The 21,332-nt window shown below is 49.5% G+C and overlaps 1 protein-coding gene across 1 annotated transcript; it reads right to left on the bottom strand.

Moving 5' to 3' along the window:
* Nucleotides 1–2,384: 2,384 nt before the first annotated feature.
* On the bottom strand, nucleotides 2,385–20,823 carry ZNF395 (zinc finger protein 395). The gene is given in 11 exon segments (XM_079298244.1): nucleotides 2,385–2,511; nucleotides 4,981–5,081; nucleotides 6,556–6,672; nucleotides 7,137–7,374; nucleotides 9,438–9,538; nucleotides 10,580–10,752; nucleotides 10,754–10,867; nucleotides 11,620–11,705; nucleotides 13,386–13,525; nucleotides 15,701–16,533; nucleotides 20,691–20,823. Coding segments are annotated over 10 exon segments (2,013 nt in total). The 5' UTR covers nucleotides 16,532–16,533; nucleotides 20,691–20,823; the 3' UTR covers nucleotides 2,385–2,399.
* Between the last annotated feature and the right edge of the window lie 509 nt (nucleotides 20,824–21,332).

The raw sequence follows: 21,332 nt of genomic DNA, 5'->3' as shown, positions 1-21,332 counted from the left end.
TTTCCAAATATTTCAAATTTTGGAATGAATGGAAAATAGCACACACACAAAAAAAAAAAAAAATCCACAACATGGCTGAGATTCCTAATTTTGGATTCCAATTATTTGATTCATTTTTAATTTTTTTAAGGAATTCTGATGCTTTAAAATCCCTAAAATAAGGCTGGGATTGTATAAATATATTCCATAAATATTCCCAGCACACAAAAAAAAAGTTGGAATTCAAGAATTTGAAGGTCACTTCCAACCCAAAATATTCCATTATTCCAAACTGGATTAATTTAGGGATTAAAAAAAAGAAAAAAGAAAATTCTCATTTTTCCCATTAAAACTCAAAATTCCTCAACCTGGTTTTGAAGGAATTTGGCAATTTCCTCTTTTTCCCTGATTTTAATTTTTTTGGGGGGGAATTTTTTTGTCCCAAGAGAAAAGCCACGTCCAAAAAAAAAAATTCCTGGGACATCCCAACATTTTTATTTTTTAAAAAAATGTTTCCCATTATTTTTTTCCTTCAAGGATTTGAGGGATTTGCACTTTTTTTAGGTAAAGACAAAACTCCAACTCAGCCTCAATTTTGAGGAATTTTCCCAACAAATCTGGGAAATTCAGGGGAACAAAAAAAATATAAAATCTTTGGTTACCAAAAATCCCGAGGATGCAAATTCCACTTTTTCTAATTTTGGAGGGAATTTCATTTCAGGTTGTAAAAATTGGGGGGAAAACAGGAAAGGGAATTTCTGGATTTCAGAGGGAATTCCTGGATTTGAGGGAATTTTGGATTCCAGAGGGGAAATTCTGGATTCCAGAGGGAATTCTTGGATTTCAGAGGGAAATTCTGGGATTCAATAGGAAATTTCAGGATTTCAGAGGGAATTCTTGGATTTGAGAGAATTCTTGGATTCCAGGGGGGAATTCTGGGATTCAAGAGGGAATTCCTGGATTTGAGGGAATTCTTGGATTCCAGAGGGGAATTTCTGGATTTCATAGGAGAATTCTTGGATTCCAGAGATAATTCCTGGATTTCATAGGGAATTCCTGGATTCCAGAAGGAATCCTCAGATTCCAGAGGGAAATTCCAGGATTCCAGAGAAAATTATTGGATTCCAGAGGGAATTCCTGAATTTCGGAGGGGAATTGTCAGATTCCAGAGGGAATTCTTGGATTCCAGAAGGAATTCCTGGATTTGAGGGAATTCTTGGATTCCAGAGGGGAATTCTCAGATTCCAGAAGGAATTCCAGGATTCCAGAGTGAAATCTCAGATTCAAGATGGAATTGTTGGATTCTAGAGTGGAATTTCTGGATTCCAGAGGGAATTCTTGGATGCAAGAAGGAATTCCCAGATTCCAGAGGGAATTCCTTTATTCAACAGGGAATTCTTGGACTCCAGAGGGGAATTTCTGGATTTCATAGGGAATTCTTGGATTTCAGAGGAAATGACTGGATTCCAGAAGAAATTCCAGGATTCCGGAGGGAAATCCCAGATTCCAGAGGGAATTCTTGGATTCCAGAGAGAAATCCTGGATTTCAGAGATAATTCCTGGATTCCAGAGAGAATTCTTGGATTCCAGAGGGAATTCTTGGATCACAGGGGGAATTCTTGGATTCCAGAGGGATTTTTTGGATTCCTAAGGAAATTCCTGGATTCCAGAAGGAATTCTCAGTTTCCAGAGGGAATTCCTGGATTCCAGAAGGAATTCCCAGATCCCAGAAGGAATTCCTGGATTCCAGAGGGAATTCTCAGGTTCCAGAAGGGAATTCTGGATTTCATAGGGAAATCTTGGATTCCAGGGGGAATTCTTGGATTCCAGGGGGAATTATCAGATTCCAGAGATAACTCCTAGATCCCAGGTGGGATTCCAGTGGGAATTCCTGGATTCCAGTGGGAATTCTCAGATTCCAGAGGGAAATCTTGGATGCAAGAAGGAATTCTCAGATTCCAGAGGGAATTCCTGGATTACAGAGGGGAATTCTGGATTTCATAGGGAAATCTTGGATTCCAGGGGGAATTCTTGGATTCCAGAGGGAATTCTCAGATTCCAGAGATAACTCCTGGATCCCAGGTGGGATTCCAGTGGGAATTCTCGGATTCCTGAGGGAAATCTTGGATGCAAGAAGGAATTCCAGTATTCCAGAGGGAATTCCTGGATTACAGAGGGGAATTCTGGATTTCATAGGGAAATCTTGGATTCCAGGGGGAATTCTCAGATTCCAGAGGGAATTCTTGGATTCTAGAGATAACTCCTGGATCCCAGGTGGGATTCCAGTGGGAATTCTCAGATTCCAGAGGGAATTCTTGGATTCTAGAGATAACTCCTGGATCCCAGGTGTGATACAGCTGTGATCCAGGTGTGATCCAGCTGTGATCCAGCTGTGATCCAGCTGTGGGAGGAGGGGAGGCTCAGTCCAGGAAGCGCTGGCAGGCTTTTTTCCAGCGGCACGCCGTGCACCACTGCTCGCGGTGCTCGACGCCGTAAACCTTGCGGCACTTCTTGGCTTCACCACGGATTTTCCTGGCAGGAAAAAAAAAGGGAATTTTGTTGGTTTTTTGCTGGATTGGGTGGGAATTCTGGTGGATTTCAGGATGCTGTTGAGTGGAATGTTAAATGAGTTAAATGCTGAAATTTAAATTTTAAATTTTCGTCGTTTTAAAAGCGGGTTTCAGAAAAAAAGAAATAAAAGGTTTGTTGGTTTTGGTTTTTTTTTTTTGTTCCCCCATATTCTTCACATAAAATTTTTACAGTAGACATTAAAAAAACTCCTTTATTAATTTTTGGAATTTTTTTCCTTTTTTCTTAAAATTGTTCAAAGCAAATCTCTATTCCTAGAGAAAATTCCATTATCTATTCCTTTTTCCATAAAGTATGAACAGCAAAAAAAAAAAAATAAAAAGAAGTTTTGCTTTTGAGCAGTTCATTCTTAAAAAGTAAACAGCCCATGAGTTTAACATGGGCCATAAATAGAGTTTGGAAAAACTGTAAAAATAAAAGGAATTTTCCCCAATTTACCTTCAATCAAAACTGAAAATTCTCCCTAATTTACCCTAAACCAAAATTACAAATTGTTCTTAATTTACCTGGAACCACAACTACAAATTCTCCCAATTTACCTTGAACCAAAATTATAAATTCACCCCAGTTTCATCTAAATCAAAACAACAAATTCTCTCATATTTATCCTAAACCAAACCTACAAATTCTCCTCAACTTACCTTGAACCATAATTACAAATTGTCCCCAATCACCCCTAAACCAAAACTCCAAATTCTCAATTTGCCCTAAACCAAAACACCAATTTCTCCCCAATTTAGCCTGAACCAAATCAACAAATTCTCCCCAATTTAGCCTGAACCAAAATTCCAAATTCTCCCCAGTTTACCCTAAAACAAAACTACAAATTCTCCCAATTTACCCTAAACCAGAATGGTAAATTCTCCCCAGTTTAGCCTAAATCAAAACTACAAATTCTCTCAATTTAACCTAAACCAGAATGAGAAATTCTCCCCAATCATCCCTAAACCAAAAATACAAATTCTCCCAATTTACCCTAAACCAAAACTCCAAATTCTCCTGAATTTGCCCTAAAGCAAAAGCACAAATTCCCCCCCAATTTAGTCCAAATAAAACACCAAATTCTCTTCAATTTACCCACAATCAAAACAACAAATACTCCCCAATCACCCCTAAACCAAAACCACAAATTGTCCCAAATTTACCCTAAACCAGAATGACAAATTGTTCTCAATTTGCCCTAAACCAAAACACCAAATTCTCCCCAATTTAGCCTGAACCAAAATTCCAAATTCTCCCCAGTTTACCCTAAAACAAAACTCCAAGTTCTCCCACTTTACCCTAAACCAGAACTACAAATTATCTCAAAATTAGTCTAAATCAAACCTACAAATTCTCCCCAATCACCCCTAAACCAAAACCACAAATTCTCCTCAATTTACCATGAACCAAAACTCCAAATTCTCAATTTGCCCTAAACCAGAACTACAAACTCTTCCCAATTTACCCTAAAGCAAAACCACAAATTATCTCAAAACCACCCTAAATCAAAACTACAAATTCCTTCAAATTTACCCAAAAGTAGACCTACAGATTCTCCCCAATTTAGCCTGAACCAAAATTCCAAATTCTCCCCAGTTTACTCTAAAACAAAACTACAATTCTCCCAATTTACCCTAAACCAGAATGGTAAATTCTTCCCAGTTTAGCCTAAATCAAAACTACAAATTCTCTCAAATTTATCCTAAACCAAACCTACAAATTCTCCCTAATTTACCTTGAACCATAATTAGAAATTGTCCCAAATCACCCCTAAACCAAAACCACAAATTGTCCCAAATTTACCATGAACCAAAACTCCAAATTCTCAATTTGCCCTAAACCAAAACTACAAACTCTTCCCAATTTACCCTAAAGCAAAACCACAAATTATCTCAAAACCACCCTAAATCAAAACTACAAATTCTCTCAAATTTACCCAAAAGTAGACCTACAGATTCTCAATTCACCCAAAACCAAAACTCCAAATTCTCCTGAATTTGCCCTAAACCAAGACACCAAATTCTTCCCAATTTAGCCTGAACCAAAATTCCAAATTCTCCCCAGTTTGCTCTAAAACAAAACTACAAATTCTCCCCAATTTACCCTGAACTAAAAGCACAAATCCCCCCCGTAATTCCCTCATAATTCCCCCATAATTCCCTCATAATTCCCCCATAATGTCCCCATAATTCCCCCATAATTCCCTCATAATTCCCTCATAATTCCCCCATAATTCCCTCATAATTCCCCCATAATTCCCCCATAATTCCCTCATAATTCCCCCATAATTCCCTCATAATTCCCCCATAATTCCCCCATAATTCCCTCATAATTCCCCCATAATTCCCCCATAATTCCCTCATAATTCCCCCATAATTTCCCCATAATTCACCCCCAGGCCAGGCAGGGATCTGTGATTTTGGGGCTCACCTGGTGCTGAGGGGGGCGCGGGGCGGGGAGGCCACGAGCAGCTGGGGCGGGAGCGATGGCGGCGCCGGGGGCTCGCCCAGGCTGAGGGAGCGGCCACGGCCCTGGGGACAGCAGCACACGAGGGGTTAAAAACGGGAAAAATGGGAAAAAAGGGATAAAGGAGAAGAGAAGGGTGAGGGGGAAAATTGAGGGGAAAAATGGAGGGGAAATGGTGGGGAAATGGAGGGGAAAATGGAGGGGGAATGGAGGAGAAAATGGAGGGGGAATGGAGGGGAAAATGGAGGGGGAATGGAGGGAAAATGGAGGAGAAAATGGTGGGGGAATGGAGGGGAAAATGGAGGGGGAATGGTGGGGAAATGGAGGGGGAATGGAGGGGGAATGGAGGGGAAATGGAGGGGAAATGGAGGGGAAATGGAAGGGGAAATGGAGGGGGAATGGAGGGGAAATGGAGGGGGAAATGGAGGGGAAAATGGAGGGGAAATGGAGGGGGAATGGAGGGGGAAATGGAGGGGGAAATGGAGGGGAAATGGAGGGGGAATGGAGGGGGAAATGGAGGGGGAAATGGAGGGGGAATGGAGGGGAAATGGAGGGGGAAATGGTGAGGGGGAAATGGAGGGAAATGATGGGGAAATGGTGGGGAAATGGTGGGGAAATGGAGGGGGAAATGGGGGGGAATGGAGGGGGAAATGGAGGGGAAATGGAGGGGAAATGGAGGGGGAAATGGAGGGCAAAATGAGGGGAAAATGAGGGGAAAATGGAGGGGGAATGGAGGGGAAATGGAGGGGGAAATGGAGGGGAAATGGAGGGGAAATTGAGGGGGAATGGAGGGTAAATGGAGGGTAAATGGAGGGGGAATGGAGGGGAAATGGAGGGGAAATGGAGGGGGAAATGGGGGGGAAAATGGAGGGGGAATGGAGGGAAAATGGAGGGAAAATGGAGGGAAAAAGGAGGGGAAAATGAGGGGAAAATGAGGGGAAAATGGAGGGAAATGGTGGGGAAATGGAGGGAAAAAGTGAAAGGGAAAATGGAGGGGGAATGGAGGGGGAAAAGGAGAGGGGAATACAGGAAAAAAGGGAAAAGGAAAGAAAAGAGGGAAAGGAAAGGAAGAAAAAGAAAAGAGAAAAAAAAGGGAGGAAAAAGAGGAAAAGGGGGGGAAGGAGGAGAAAAAGGAGGGGGAAAAGGAGGAGAAAAGATGAAAAAAGGGGGAAAAAGGGAAAAGGAGGAAAAGAGGAAAATTAGGGGAAAGGAGGAAAAAGGAGGAAAAAAGGAGGAGAAAGGGGGAAAAGATGGGAAAGGAGGGGAAAGAGAGGGGAAAAAGAAGGGAAAAATGGGAGAAAAATAGAGAAAAATAAGGGGGAAAAAGAGGAAAAAGAAGGAGAAAAAGAATAGGGAAAAGAGGAGAAAAGAGGAAAAAAGAGGAAAAAAAGAGGAAAAAAGAGGAAAAGGGGGAGGAAAGGGGGAAAAAGGAGGGGGAAAAAGGAGGAGAAAATGAGGGAAAAGAAAAGGAGGGGGAAAAGGAGAGAAAAAGAGGAAAAAAGGGAGTAAAGGAGGGGGCAGGGTTGAGGTGGCACTCACCGGTGACAGGGACGGTGACAGGGACGGTGACAGGGGTGGCAGGGGGGAGGTGGCAGTGGCCCAGCTGATGCTGGTGAAGATGTGAGGGGACACCGGGATCTGGATGGAGGGCAGCGCCTGTGGGGACAGGGACAGAGAACTGCTGTCACCTCCCCCCGTCACAGGCAGTGGCACCAGTGTCACCTCAATGGGGACATGGTGGCTTCTCAACTTCCCTGCTCTGTCCCCAGATTGTCCCCACACTGTCCCCTCACTGTCCCCGCTCTATCCCCTCACTGTCCCAACACTGTCCCCATGAAGGTCCCCATGTCCCAGCACTGTCCCCATGTCCCAACACTGTCCCCATGAATATCCCCATGTCCCAGCACTGTCCCCATGAATGTCCCAGCACTGTCCCCATGTCCCAGCTGTGTCCCCATGAAGGTCCCAGCACTGTCCCCATGAATATCCCCATGTCCCAGCACTGTCCCCATGCGTGTCCCCATGTCCCAGCACTGTCCCCATGAATGTCCCAGCTCTCTCCCCATGAATGTCCCCATGTCCCCAGCTGTGTCCCCAGGCTGTCCCCAGTGTCCCCTCACCTGGTAGGCGTGGTCAGCCTGGATGTGCCAGAAGGCTCCAGGGGCCGAGTGGCTCAGGCCAGGCTGGCAGGGGCCGGGCTGGATGACGATGGGGGCGGTGACAGAGGTGACAGAGGTGACAGAGGTGACAGAGGTGACGCTGGTGACAGCAGGGGGTGGCAGCTCGGCTGGCGGCTCCTCCCGCGCCTGAACCTCGGTGTAGTAAAAATCCTCCTCACGCTCCCAGGAGGAGCCATCCCTGGGGACAGGGTGACACTGAGGGACACTGAGGGGACAGTGAGGGGACACTGCAGGGACAGTGAGGGGACACTGAGGGGACAGTGAGGGACACTGCAGGGACACTGAGGGGACACTGAGGGACACTGAGGGGACACTGAGGGGACAGTGAGGGGACACTGAGGGGACAGTGAGGGGACACTGAGGGGACAGTGAGGGACAGTGAGGGACAGTGAGGGGACAGTGAGGGACAGTGAGGGACAGTGAGGGACAGTGAGGGGACAGTGAGGGACAGTGAGGGACAGTGAGGGACAGTGAGGGACAGTGAGGGGACACAGGTGATGAGGTGACACTGAGGGGACAGTGAGGGGACAGTGAGGGGACAGTGAGGGACAGTGAGGGGACAGTGAGGGACAGTGAGGGACAGTGAGGGACAGTGAGGGGACAGTGAGGGGACAGTGAGGGGACAGTGAGGGGACATTGAGGGGACACTGCAGGGACAGTGAGGGACAGTGAGGGACACTGCAGGGACACTGAGGGGACAGCAGTGACACCAAGAGGACACTGCCACCATCCCTGACAGTACAGTGGTGACACTGAGGGGACACTGCCACCGTTTGGGGACACCTGGGCACTGCCACCATCCCTGCAGGGACAGAGGTGACACCGAGGGCTCCTGGCCCTTTTTTTTCAGCCCCTTCCCAGGATTTCCCACCCCCTTTTCCCAGAATTTTCCAGCCCATTCCAGGATTTTCCAGCCCATTTTTCCAGGATTTTCCAGCCCATTTTTCCAGGATTTTCCAGCCCATTCCAGGATTTTCCAGGTCATTGTTATGGGATTTCCCAGATTTCAGAGTTGGGATTTCCTGCAGGAATTGGAAATTCCACAGGGAAAAATCCCACAGATTCAATAGGACCTGAACAGTGCCAAAAATTCCAAAAACCTGAAGGAAAATCCTGGATTCAAAAGCCTTGGAAAATCCCAGAAATTTGGGACACAAGGGTGGCTTTGGTGATGTGGAATCCATTTTCCATGGGATTTTCCATAGGAATTGGGAATTCCAGAGGGGAAAACCCCAAAGATTTTGGGGTCAAAAATGGGAATTTCCTGTAGGAATTGGGAATTTCACAGGGATTAACCCACAGATTTTGGGGTTGGGATGTCCTGCAAGAATTGGGAATTCCAGAGGGAAAAACCCCAAAGATTTTGGGGTCAAAAATGGGAATTTCCTGTAGGAATTGGGAATTTCACAGGGATAAACACACAGATTTTGGGATCGGGATTTCCTGCAGAAATTTGGAATTCCAGAGGAAAAAACCCACAGATTTTGGGGTCAGGATTTCCCAAAGGAATTGGGAATTCCAGAGGGAAAAACCCCAAAGATTTTGGGGTCAAAAATGGGAATTTCCTGCAGGAATTGGGAATTTCACAGGGATTAACCCCAAGATTTTGGGGTCAGGATTTCCTGCAGGAATTGGGAATTCCAGAGTGATTAATCCCACAGATTTTGGGGTCAAAAATGGGAATTTCCTGCAGGAACTGGGAATCTCACAGGGATAAGCACACAGATTTTGGGGTCAGGATTTCCTGCAGGAACTGGTAATTCCAGAGGGACACCCCCCCGGATTTGGGGTGGGAATTTGGGATAATTTGGGATCCTTTGGGATCCTCTGGGATAATATGAGATCCTCTGGGATCCTCTGAGATCCTTTGGGTTAATTTGGGATCCTCTGGGATCCTCTGGGTTAATTTGGGATCCTTTGGGATCCTTTGGGATAATTTGGGATCCTCTGGGATCCTTTGGGATAACCTGGGATCCTTTGGGATAATTTGGGATCCTCTGGGATCCTCTGGGATAATTTGGGATAACCTGGGATCCTTTGGGATATTTTGGGATAACCTGGGATCCTTAGGGATAATTTGGGATCCTCTGGGATATTTTGGGATGCTTTGGGATAATCTGGGATAAACTGGGATAATTTTGGATCCTCTGGGATAATTTGGGATCCTTTGGGATATTTTGGGATCATTTGGGACCCTTTGGGATCATTTGGGACCCTTTGGGATCCTCTGGGTCAGCTTACCCCAGGTGCTGGGTGCGCACGTGGCGCTTGATGCCGACGCCGGAGCGCAGGACTTTGCCACAGCCGGGCCAGAGACACTTGAACAGCAGCCGGGCTGAGTTCTGGGGACAAACACAGTGTCACCAGGGCTGGGGACAAACACAGTGTCACCTGGGCTGGGGACAAACACGGTGTCACCAGGGCTGGGGACGGCCAGGACAGCGTCACCAGGGCTGGGGACAGCCAGGACACTGCCCAGGGACAGCCAGGACAGTGTCACCTGGGGCTGGGGACAGCCAGGACACTGCCCAGTGACAGCCAGGAGGACACTGCCACCAGAGCCTGGGGACAGCCAGGACACTGACACCCGAGCCTGGTGTCACCTGGTGTCACCTAAGCCCAGTGTCATCCGAGCCTGCTGTCACCCGAGCCTGCTGTCACCCGAGCACTGTGTCCAACCTGTCTGATGTCACCCAAGTCCAATGTCACCCAGTGTCACCCGGTGTCACCCAGGGCATTACCACCCCTGTCCATTGTCACCCGAGTCCAGTGTCACCCTGAGCACTGTCCCCTATGCCCAGTGTCACCTGTGCCCCCAGTGTCACCCAGGACATTGCCACCTCTGCCCAGTGTCACTTCAGTCTGGTGTCATCTGTGCTTGGTGTCACCTGAGCCCAGTGCCACTGAGCCCAGGGTCACCTGAGCCCGGAGTCACCCAGGACATTGTCACCTGTGTCCAGTGTCACCCCAGTCCTGTGTCACCTGTGCCCAGTGTCACCCGAGCTCATTGTCACCCCTGCCTCCTGTCACCCAGTGTCACCCCTACCCACTGTCACCCAGGACATTGTCATCCCTGCCTGCTGTCACCTGAGCCCAGTGTCACCCAAACTCACATCACCTGAGCCCGGTGTCATCAGGACACTGTCACCTGTGTCTAGTGTGACCTGAGCCCGGTGTCATCCAAGCCTGGTGTCACCCTCTGTAACCCAGGACACTGTCAGCTATGCCTGGTGTCACTCAGTGTCACCCAGTGTCACCCTAGACATTGTCACCAGTGCCTGGTGTCCCCCATGCACTGCGTCACCCCAGTCTGTTGTCACTGGTGTCCGGTGTCACCCGGTGTCACCCAGGACACTGTCACTGTCACTGTCACTGTCACCCACCTTCCTCCGGCGCGGCGCCGGCTCCTCCGGCGGGGACGGCTCGGGGTCGGTGTCGAAGCCATCGTCGGTCAGAGGGGACGGGGTGACACTGATGTCACCGTCAGGGGGTGACGTGGTGGCACTGATGTCATGGTGAGGGGGGGGATGGGGTGACACTGATGTCACCACAGTGAGGGGGTGACGCGGTGGCACTGCCAGCGCTGCTCCAGTGGCCACTGGTGGTGCTGCTGCCACTGTCGGACACGTCACCACCGTCCCTCCAGGGGTCACCTGCGGCCACCAGCGAGGCTGGGGGGACATGGGGAGAATGTCACTGAGGGACATGGGGACATTGTCAGTGAGGGACATGGGGAAAATGTCACTGAGGGACATGGGGACACTGTCAGTGAGGGGACATGGGGACAGTGAGGGGACATGGGGACATTGTCAGTAAGGGACATGGGGACACTGTCAGTGGAGAGTTCTTCATGGATTTTGGGTTGTTTCCCCTGGATTTTGGGGTGTCCTCCATGGATTTTGGGGTGTTCCCCATGGATTTTAGGGCATTCCTCATGGATTTTAGGGTGCTCTCCATGAATTTTGGGGCATTCCCATGGATTTTGGGTTGTTCCCCATGGATTTTAGGTGTTCCCCATGAATTTTGGGTTGTTCCCCATGGATTTTGGGTGTTCCCATGGATTTTGGGTTTCCCCATGGATTTTGGTGCGTCCCCCATGGATTTTGGGTTGTTTCTCATGGATTTTGGGGTGTCTCCCCTGGATTTTGGGGTGTTCCCCTGGATTTTGGGGTGTTCCCCATGGATTTTGGGTTGTTTCCCATGGATTTTGGGATGCTCTCCATGGATTTCGGGGTGTCCCCATGGATTTTGGGAGGTTCTCCATGGATTTTAGGTGTTTCCCAAGGATTTTGGGGTGTTTTTCCAGGATTTTGGTGTTCCCATGGATTTTGGGTTTCCCCATGGATTTCGGGGTGTTCCCATGGATTTTAGGGTGCTCTCCATGGATTTTGGGGTGTTCTCCTGGATTTTGGGGTGCACTCACGGCTGTGCAGGGCGGGGCTGCAGGACAGGCTCGTCAGCACCATGGCTGCCACCATCTCGTCCATCTCCACCGCCGCGTCCGGCCGCCTGCGCCGGGAAAAAAAAAATTGGGAATTCCTCGGGAATTCCCCAGGAAATCCCAAAATGTTCCCTCCCAATGAAATGGGATGGGACAATCAATGGGGAGTTCAAGGGAAAGGTCTTAAAACAAAATGGAAGATCCCTCTGGATTGTCCAGGTTATCTGGATTGAAATCAAGGAATTGCAGGATTTGGGATCCAAACTGGAGAATCTCAGGATTTTGGAATTAAATTAGGGAATTTTGAGGATTTGGGATCCACATTCGGGCATGCCAAGGTTCAGGATCCAAATTGGGATATTCCATTATTTGGGATCACTGGGATATTCCAGGATTTGGGATCTTGGGATATCCCAGGATTTGGGATCCAAATTGGGAGATTCCAGAATTTGGGATCTCTGGGATCTCCCAGGATTTGGGATCTACATTGGGATCCCCCAGGATTTGGGGTCTACATTGGGATCTGACAGGATTTGGGTTCTCTACGATATCCCAGGATTTAGGAACCAAATTGGGGAATTCCAAGATTTGGGATCTGCTCGGATTTGGGATCTCTGAGATCTGCTAGGATTTGGGATCTCTGGGATCTGCCAGGATTTGGGATCTACACTGGGATCTGCCAGGACTTGGGGTCTACACTGGGATATGCCAGGATTTGGGATTCAAACTGGGGAATTCCAGGATTTGGGATCTCCTGGGATTTGGGATCTCTGGGAAACCTTAGATTTGGGATCTCTACGATATCCCAGGATTTAGGATCCAACCCGGGGAATCCCAGGATTTGGGATCTACACTGGGATCTGCCAGGATTTGGGATTTACATTGGGATCTGCCAGGATTTGGGATCTGCCAGGATTCAGGATCTAAACTGGGGATTTTCAGCATTTGGGATCTCCCAGGATTTTGGATCTCTGGGATCTCCCAGGATTTGGGATCTACATTGGGATCTCCCAGGATTTGGGATCTCTGGGATCTCTCAGGATTTAGGATCCAAATTGGGGAATTCTAGGACTTGGGATCTGCCAGGATTTGGGATCTCCCAGGATTTTGGATCTCCCAAGATTTTAGATCTCTGGGATCTGCCAGCATTTGGGATCTCTGGGATCTCCCAGGATTTGGGATCTTTCAGGACTTGGGATCTCCATTGGGATCTCCCAGGATTTGGAATCTACAGTGAGATCTCCCAGCATTTGGGATCTCTGGGACATCTCAGCATTTGGGATCTCTGGGATCAGCCAACATTTGGGATCTCTGGGATCTCCCAGCATTTGGGATCTCTGGGATCTCCCAGCATTTGGGATCTCTGGAATCTCCCATCATTTGGGATCTCTGGAATCTCCCAGCATTTGGGATCTCTGGGATCTGCCAGCATTTGGGATCTCTGGGACATCCCAGCATTTGGGATCTCTGGAATCTCCCATCATTTGGGATCTCTGGGACATCCCAGCACTTGGGATCTCTGGGATCTCCCATCATTTGGGATCTCTGGGACATCCCAGCATTTGGGATCTCCCATCATTTGGGATCTCTGGGACATCCCAGCACTTGGGATCTCTGGGATCTCCCATCATTTGGGATCTCTGGGACATCCCAGCATTTGGGATCTCCCATCATTTGGGACATCCCAGCATTTGGGACATCCCAGCATTTGGGATCTCCCATCACTGGGATCCCGGACAAGCCCCCACCTCCTGGGCACGTCGATGCTGCTGGACACGGCTCTGCCAGGCGCGCCGGGGCTGGGCAGGGACGGAGCCTGGAGCGCGTCCCGCAGCCTCCAGCGTGCCGGGAACGCCGGGAGCTGCTCAGCCACGGACGCCACCAGCACCTGGAAAAGGCAGCAGAAGCTTGGGATGAGCTCTGGGATAGCCCTGAACCCACAGGATTCTTGTTTGGGATGAAGGGTGGTCCCAGATTTTGAGGTTGATCCCAAAAAATCTGCTGTGCCCACCCGCAAAAATTCCAGATCCAAGGGTTTCCTGACCTTCAGAGCGTTGGGATTAATCCCAAATTAATTCCCAAATTTCCCACCCCTGTTCATGGAAAAAATTCTCCATGGATTTGTCACCCCAGGGATTGGATTTGGGGGAGCAGCACAAGGATCAAGACTTCCCAAAAATGGGATGGGGGCTTTTCCATGGATCACAAGGATCCAGAATCTCAGATTGGAATGGGGGAAATGGAATTCCCATGGGATTGGGATTGGGGGATTGGATTCTTTTGGGATTGGAATTGGGAGATGGAATTTCCAAGGGACTGGAATGTGGGGGATTGGATTCTCTCAGGATTGGAATTTGGAAGATTAAATTCCTTCAGGATGGGAATTGGGAGATTTGATTCCTTTGGATTGGAACTGGAACTGGGAGATTTGATCCCCTTGGGATTGGAATTGGGGGATTGGATTCTCTTGGGATTGGAACTGGAGGACCAAATTCCTTTGGGATTGGATTTGATTCCCATGGGATTGGAATTGGGAGATTGAAATCCCATGGGATTGGAATTTGGGAGATGGAATTTCCAAGAGATTGGAATGTGGGAAATTTGATTTCCTTGGGATTGGAATTTGGAGATTTGATTACTTTGGGATTGAAATGTGGGAAATTTGATTCCCTTGGGATTGGAATGTGGGAAACTGAATTCCTTTGGGATTGGACTTGGGAGATGGAACCCCTTTGGTATTGGAATGTGGGGGATTTGATTCCCAAGGAATTGGAATTACGGAGATGGAATTCCCATGGGATTGGAATTAGGGAGATGGAATTCCTATGGGATTGAAATATGGGGGATTTGATTTCCTTGGGATTGGAATTGGGAGATTTCATTACTTTGGGATTGAAATGTGGGAAATTTGATTCCCTTGGGATTGGAATGTGGGAAACTGAATTCCTTTGGGATTGAAATTTGGAAGATGTGATTCCCTTGGGATTGGAATTCGGAGGATTTGCTCCTTTGGGATTGGAATTGGGAGATTTAATTCATTTGGGATTGGAATTTGGGAGATTTGATTCCTTTGGGACTGGAATTGGGAGATTGAAATTCCATGGGATTGGAATTTGGGAGATGGAATTCGGGATATTGAATTCCCAAGGGATTGGACTTGGGAGATGGAACTCCTTTGGGATTGGAATGTGGGGGATTTGATTCCCAAGGAATTGGAATTACGGAGATGGAATTCCCATGGGATTGGAACGTGGGATATTTAATTCCCTTGGGATTGGGAGATTGAAATCCCATGAGATTGGAATTTGGGAGATGGAATTTCCAAAGGATTTGGATTGGGAGATGGAATTCCTTTGGGATTGGAATTAGGGAGATGGAACTCCCAAGGGACTGGAATTGGGGGGTGGAATTCCCTTGGGATTGGAATTTGGGGAATTTGATTCCATTAGGATTGGAATTGGGAGATTTCATTACTTTGGGATTGAAATGTGGGAAATTTGATTCCCTTGGGATTGGAATGTGGGAAACTGAATTCCTTTGGGATTGAAATTTGGGAAATTTGGCTCCCTCAGGATTGGAATTGGGAGATGGAATTCCCAAAAGATTAGAATGTGGGGGATTGGATTCTCTCAAGATTGGAACTGAAAGATCAAAGTCCTTTGGGATTGGAATTGGGAGATTGAATTCCCAAGGGATTGGAATTGGGAGATTGAATTCTCAAGGGATTGGAATTCGGAGATGGAATTCCCAAGGGATTGGAATTGGGGGTTTTGATTCCCTCAGGATTGGAATGTGGGAACTTTAATTCCCTCAGGATTGGACTGGAAAACCCAGAGGAGCTCCCGGAAGGGAATTTTGGATGATCCCAAATCCTGCTCAGCAGGACAGAAGTGCGAGGGACACACGTCCAGCTTGGACTCTTTCCTGGAAAAAATTCCCATTTTCCCAGAATTTAGGATTTTTCCAAAGGAAACGAATCCCATGACCCACCAAAAACTCCAGAAAGCCACGGATCCGGAAAACCCCAGGAATTTTTTTCTCCTCCCTCCATCCCAGGATTTACCTGCTGCCCATTGAGCTGCTGGAAGCTTCCAGAATTCGGGAATCCAGAATTTGGGAATCCGGGATTTGGGAAACTGGAATTTGGTGATCCAGGATTTGACGATCCGGGATTTAGGGATCCAGAATTTGGGAATGTGGGATTTGGGGATCCAAGATTTGGGAATCCAGTGTTTGATGATCCAGGATTTGGGAATCCGATGTTTGATGATCCAGGATTTGGGAATTCGGGATTTGGTGATCTGGGATTTGGGGATCCAGGATTTGGAGATCCAAGATTTGGGAATCCGAGATTTGGCGACCCAGGATTTGGTGATCCGACATTTGGGGATCCAAGATTTGTAGATTTGGGATTTGAGGACCCAAGATTGGGGAATCCGAGATTTGGGGATGCAGGATTTGGGGATCCGGGATTTGCGGATCCGGGATTTGGGAATTCGATGTTTGATGATCCAGGATTTGGGAATCTGGGATTTGGCGATCCAGGATTCAGGGATCCAAGATTTGGTGATCCAACATTTGGAGATGCAATATTTGGGGATCTGAGATTTGGGGATTTGAGATCTGGGGATCCAACATTTGGCGATCCAGGATTTGGGAATCCAAGATTTGAGGATCTGAGATTTGGAGATCCAGGATTTGAGGATCTGGGATTTGATGATCCAAGACTCGGGGATCCGGGATTTGGGGATCCGGGGCTGGCTCGGTGGCGGTGCGGGGTGAATCCCGGGATTTGGGGTCCCGTTGGGATCCCGTCGGGATCGGGGTCGGGAGCGGCCACGCGGGTGCCGAGCAGGGAGCGCTTCCCGAGCCGCCGAGAGAGCACCGCCGCCATGGCTGCGGACAGACGGACGGACACGGGGTGAGAATGGGACGGACGGACATGGGGTGAGAACGGGATGGACGGACGGACATGGGGACAGACGGACGGACACGGGGTGAGAACGGGACGGATGGACGGACACGGGGACAGACGGACGGACACGGGGTGAGAATGGGACAGATGGACGGACACGGGGTGAGAACGGACGGACGGACATGGGGACAGATGGACGGACACGGGGTGAGAATGGGACAGACGGATGGACACAGGGACAGACGGACGGACATGGGGACAGACAGACAGACACGGCTGAGAGCGGGACAGACAGACGGACAGACATGGAGTGAGAACAGGGACGGACGGACGGACACAGGGACAGACGGACGGACACAGGTGAGAACAGGGACAGACGGACGGACACAGGTGAGAACAGGGACAGACGGACGGACACGGGGACAGATGGATGGACACAGGGACAGATGGACGGACACGGAGTGAGAGCGGGACAGACAGACACAGGGTTAGAGTGGGACAGACAGATGGACACGGGAATGGGGCAATGGGGACAGAGAGATGGACAGGGGGATTGGGGCATTGGGGACAAACATGGGGCAAAGGGACAGACAGACACATATGGGGATTGGAGCACTGGGGACACGCTGGGGACAGACAGACAGACGTGGGAACGGGGCAATGGGGACAGACAGACAGACACGGGAATGAGGCAATGGGGACAGACAGACGGACATGGAAACTGGGGATATGGACAGACAGACAGACACGGGGATTGGGGCATTAGGGACAGACAGACGTGGGAACGGGGCAATGAGGACATGGGGACACAGGGACTGATGGATGGACACGGGAATGGGGCAATGGGGACACGGGGACAGACAGACAGACAGACACAGGGGTGGCACCGGGAGCTGGCACTGAGCACAGGAACTCCAGGATTTGGGATCCAAAACAGAAAATCCCAGGGGAATCCCAGAACTTGGGATCCAAATCCAGGAATCTCAGGTGGAGAAACTCTGGGATATCCCAAGATTTGGGATCCAAAGTGGGGAATCCCAGGCACAGAAACTCTGGGATATCTCAGGATTTTGGGATCCAAACAAGAAAATCCCAGGATGTGGGATCCAAATTGGGGAATATCCCAGGATTTGGGATCCAAACTGGGGAATCCCAGACAGAAATCCTGGGATATCTCAGGATTTGGGATCCAAGTCAGGGAATCTCAGGATGTGGGGACCAAATTCAGGAATCTCAGGTGGAGAAACTCTGGGGAATCCCAGGATTTGGGATCCAAACAGGAAAATCCCAGGATTTGGGATCCAAACAGGAAAATCCCAGGATTTGGGATCCAAACTGGGGAATCCTGGAATTTGGGACCCAAACTGGGGAATCCCAGACACAGAAATCCTGGGATATCCCAGAACTTGGGATCTAAATTTGGGTATTTCAGGTGAAGAAACTCTGGGGAATCCCAAAACTTGGGATCCAAATCTGGGAATTTCAGGTGAAGAAACTCTGGGGAATCCCAGGATTTGGGATCCAAACAGGAAAATCCCAGGATTTGGGATCCCAACCCCACAATCCCAGCACAGACCCCGCTCACTCCGCTCCCCTCGGCCGCAGCCTCTCCTCATTTCCTCCCCATTCCCTCGGGAATTTCCTTTTCCCTCCTCCCGTTTTTCCTTCCCCCTCGCAGCCCCAGGGAAGGAAAACCCTGCCCGGAGCCAAAATTCCTTTTTTTTTTTTTTTTTTTTGGAAGCTGGATCCCATCCCGGATGAGGCCGTGCCAAGAAATCCCCGCCCCATTTCCGTCCCCAAAACCAGCAGAGCCCCGTCCCAGCTGTTCCCAATCACGGATCCCAAATTATTCCGGGCGTGGATTCGGTTTTCCCAAAAAAACTGGGAATGTTTTTAATGTTTTTCCTGCATGTTTTGGGAAAAGCCAGTTTGGAAAATGAGGAATTTTCCCCACTGCTCATCCCGGGTTTTTTTTTGGGGGGGAAAAACCGGGAAAATTGATTTTCCCACTTTTTTTTTTTTTTTTTTTTTTTTTTTTTTTTTTTTTTTTTTTCTGGAGGAATTCCCTCCAATCCAGCCAAACTCCAACAAAAACCAGAACCAAAAATTCCAGGCTGCCAAACCCGGACACAAATCAACTTTTCCTCTCCCTCTTCCCAAAAAATCCTCTCCTCATCCCTAAATATCCCCCCAAAAAATCACACACTACGGGATCCACGGATTCCTGGATTTGGGGATTCACTAATTCCTGAATTTCCCAATCCAGGGAATTTCTCATCCAGGAATCTGTGGGTCCACAATCCTGGCATCCACAAATTCTTGGATTTGGGGATCCATGAATTCCTGAATTTATGGATTCTTGGACTTGGATATCCATGGATTTCTGGATTTGGGGATTCCTGAATCTGGGGATAAACAGGTTCCTGGATTTGTGGATTCCTGGATTTGGGGATCTGTGGATTCTTGGATTTGTGGATCCATGCATTACTAGATTTGGGCATCCACGAATTCCTGGATTTGAGGTTCAACAATTTCCTGAATTTATGGATTCCTGCATTTGTGGATCCAGGGTTTCCTGAATTTATGGATTCTTGGATTTGTAGATTCCTGGATTTGGGCATCCACAGACTCCTGGATTTGTGGATCCATGGATTCCTGGATTTGTGGATTTCTGGATTTGTGGATCCATGAATTCCTGGATTTGGGGTTCCACAATTTCCTGAACTTGTGGATCCCTGGATTTGTACATCTGCGGATTCCTGCATTTGTGAGCACGTGAATTCCTGGATTTGTGGATCAATAGATTTATGGATTTGTGGATCCATAGATTTGGGGATTCCTGGATTTGTGGATCCATAGATTTGTGGATCCATGGATTGCTGGATTTGTGGATTCAAGGATCCGCAGATTTCTGGATTTGTGGATCCACAGATCCCTGGATTTGGGCATCCATGAATTCCTGGATTTGGGGTTCCACAATTTCCTGAATGTATGGATTCCTGGATTTGTGGATGCATGGATTCCTGAATTTATGGATTCCTGGATTTGGGATCCACAGATTCCTGGATTTGTGGATCCATGAATTTCTGGATTTGGGGTTCCACTGATTCCTGAATGTATGGATTCCTGAATGCATGGATTCCTGGATTTGGGGATTCCTGGATTTATGGATCCCTGGATTCCTGGAGTTGTGGATCCCCGGACTGTGCGTGGCACGTGGGGAAGGCGGCAGAGGAGGAGGAGGAGGATTTGGAGGAGGGGAGTGCCCGGGCCTGGAGCCGAGGGGGCGGCACCGGGCAGGACACGTGTGTGCGGGGCGGGGGACAGGAGGGACGGACAGACGGACAGACCGGGATCGGGGAGGGAGGGGACCGGGACTGGGGAAGGGGGGAGAGACAGAGAGACTGGGGGAAAGACAGAAGGATAGAGGGGACAGACAGGGGGACTGGGACAGACAGAGAGATTGGGGGACAGACAGAAGGACTGGGACAGACGGAGGGACTGGGGGGACAGACAGAGGGACTGGGGGGTACAGACAGAGACTGGGACAGAGAGAGACTGGAGCGGACAGAGAGATTGAGGGGGGGACAGACAGAGGGACTGGGGGGACAGAGAGATTGAGGGGGGGACAGACAGAGGGACTGGGGGGACAGAGAGATTGGGGGGGGACAGACAGAGGGACTGGGGGGACAGAGGGATAGAGGAGGGGACACAGCGAGCAGGGAATGCCCCGGGTTTGGGGGGGACACGGACCCCGGAGGATCCCCGGGCTCCGAGAAGGAGCAGAACCGGGCAGGGCGCTGCTCCCACCGGCACCGGCAGAACCAGAACCAGAAGCGGCTGCTGCCCATCCCGCCCCAGCCCGGTGCCCGCTTACCTGCGGCTGCGGCTGTTTGCAAACCCCGCTCCCGGTTCCCCGCTCCCCGTTCCCGGTTCCCGTTGCCGATCCCGGGCGGGGCGGGGGCGGAGCCGCGGCCGGGCGGGAACCGCCGCTCCCGCGCGCGGGTTTTTTTTTTTTTTTTAATTATTATCATCATCCCCCCACCCCTATTTTTTTTTCCCCTGCGGAAAATAAAGTAAGGAAGAACAAGGAGAATAAGCAAAGCAGCGAGCCGAGCTCGGGGTGGACGCGACTCACCGAGCGGCGCTCCGCGCTTGGCCTCGCCGCCGGCCGGGTTAAAGCTCCCGGGGCCGGGTGCTGTAAACAACCTCTCCCCTCATGCTCGGCCCCTTCCTGCGCATTGGCTTCTCCATGGAACGCCCCCAAAGCCCGGCCCCGAGCCCCGGCCCGGCCCGGGCAGGGAGCCGCCAGCCCTCCTTCTCTCCTTCTAACCCTCGCTCTCTCCTTCTCCCCCTCCTCTCCTTCTCCCCTTCGTTCTCCTCCTCCTTCTCTATTTCTCCCCCTCGTTCTCTCCTTCTCCCCCTCCTTCTCTATTTCTCCCCCTCCTTCTCTCCTTCTCTTTCTCCCCCTCGTTCTCTATTTCTCCCCCTCGTTCTCTATTTCTCCCCCTCGTTCTCTCCTCGCCCTGGTTCTCTCCTTCTCCCCCTCATTCCCTCCTTCTCCCCCTCCTTCTCTATTTCTCCCCTTCATTCTCTCCTTCTCTCCCTCCTTCTCTCCCTTCTTCTCTATTTCTCCCCCTCATTCTCCCCCTCCTTCTCTCCTTCTCCCCCTCCTTCTCTCCTTCTCCCCCTCCTTCTCGCGTTCTCCCCCTCCTTCTCTCTCCCCCGGTTCTTTCCCCGCTTCTCTCCCCGCCCAGCCCGTGAGGCCCCGCAGCCCTCG

Source organism: Erithacus rubecula, assembly GCF_903797595.1.
Source record: "Erithacus rubecula genome assembly, chromosome: 2".
NCBI lineage: Eukaryota > Metazoa > Chordata > Aves > Passeriformes > Muscicapidae > Erithacus > Erithacus rubecula.
This window is presented reverse-complemented; position numbering and strand designations above follow the sequence as displayed.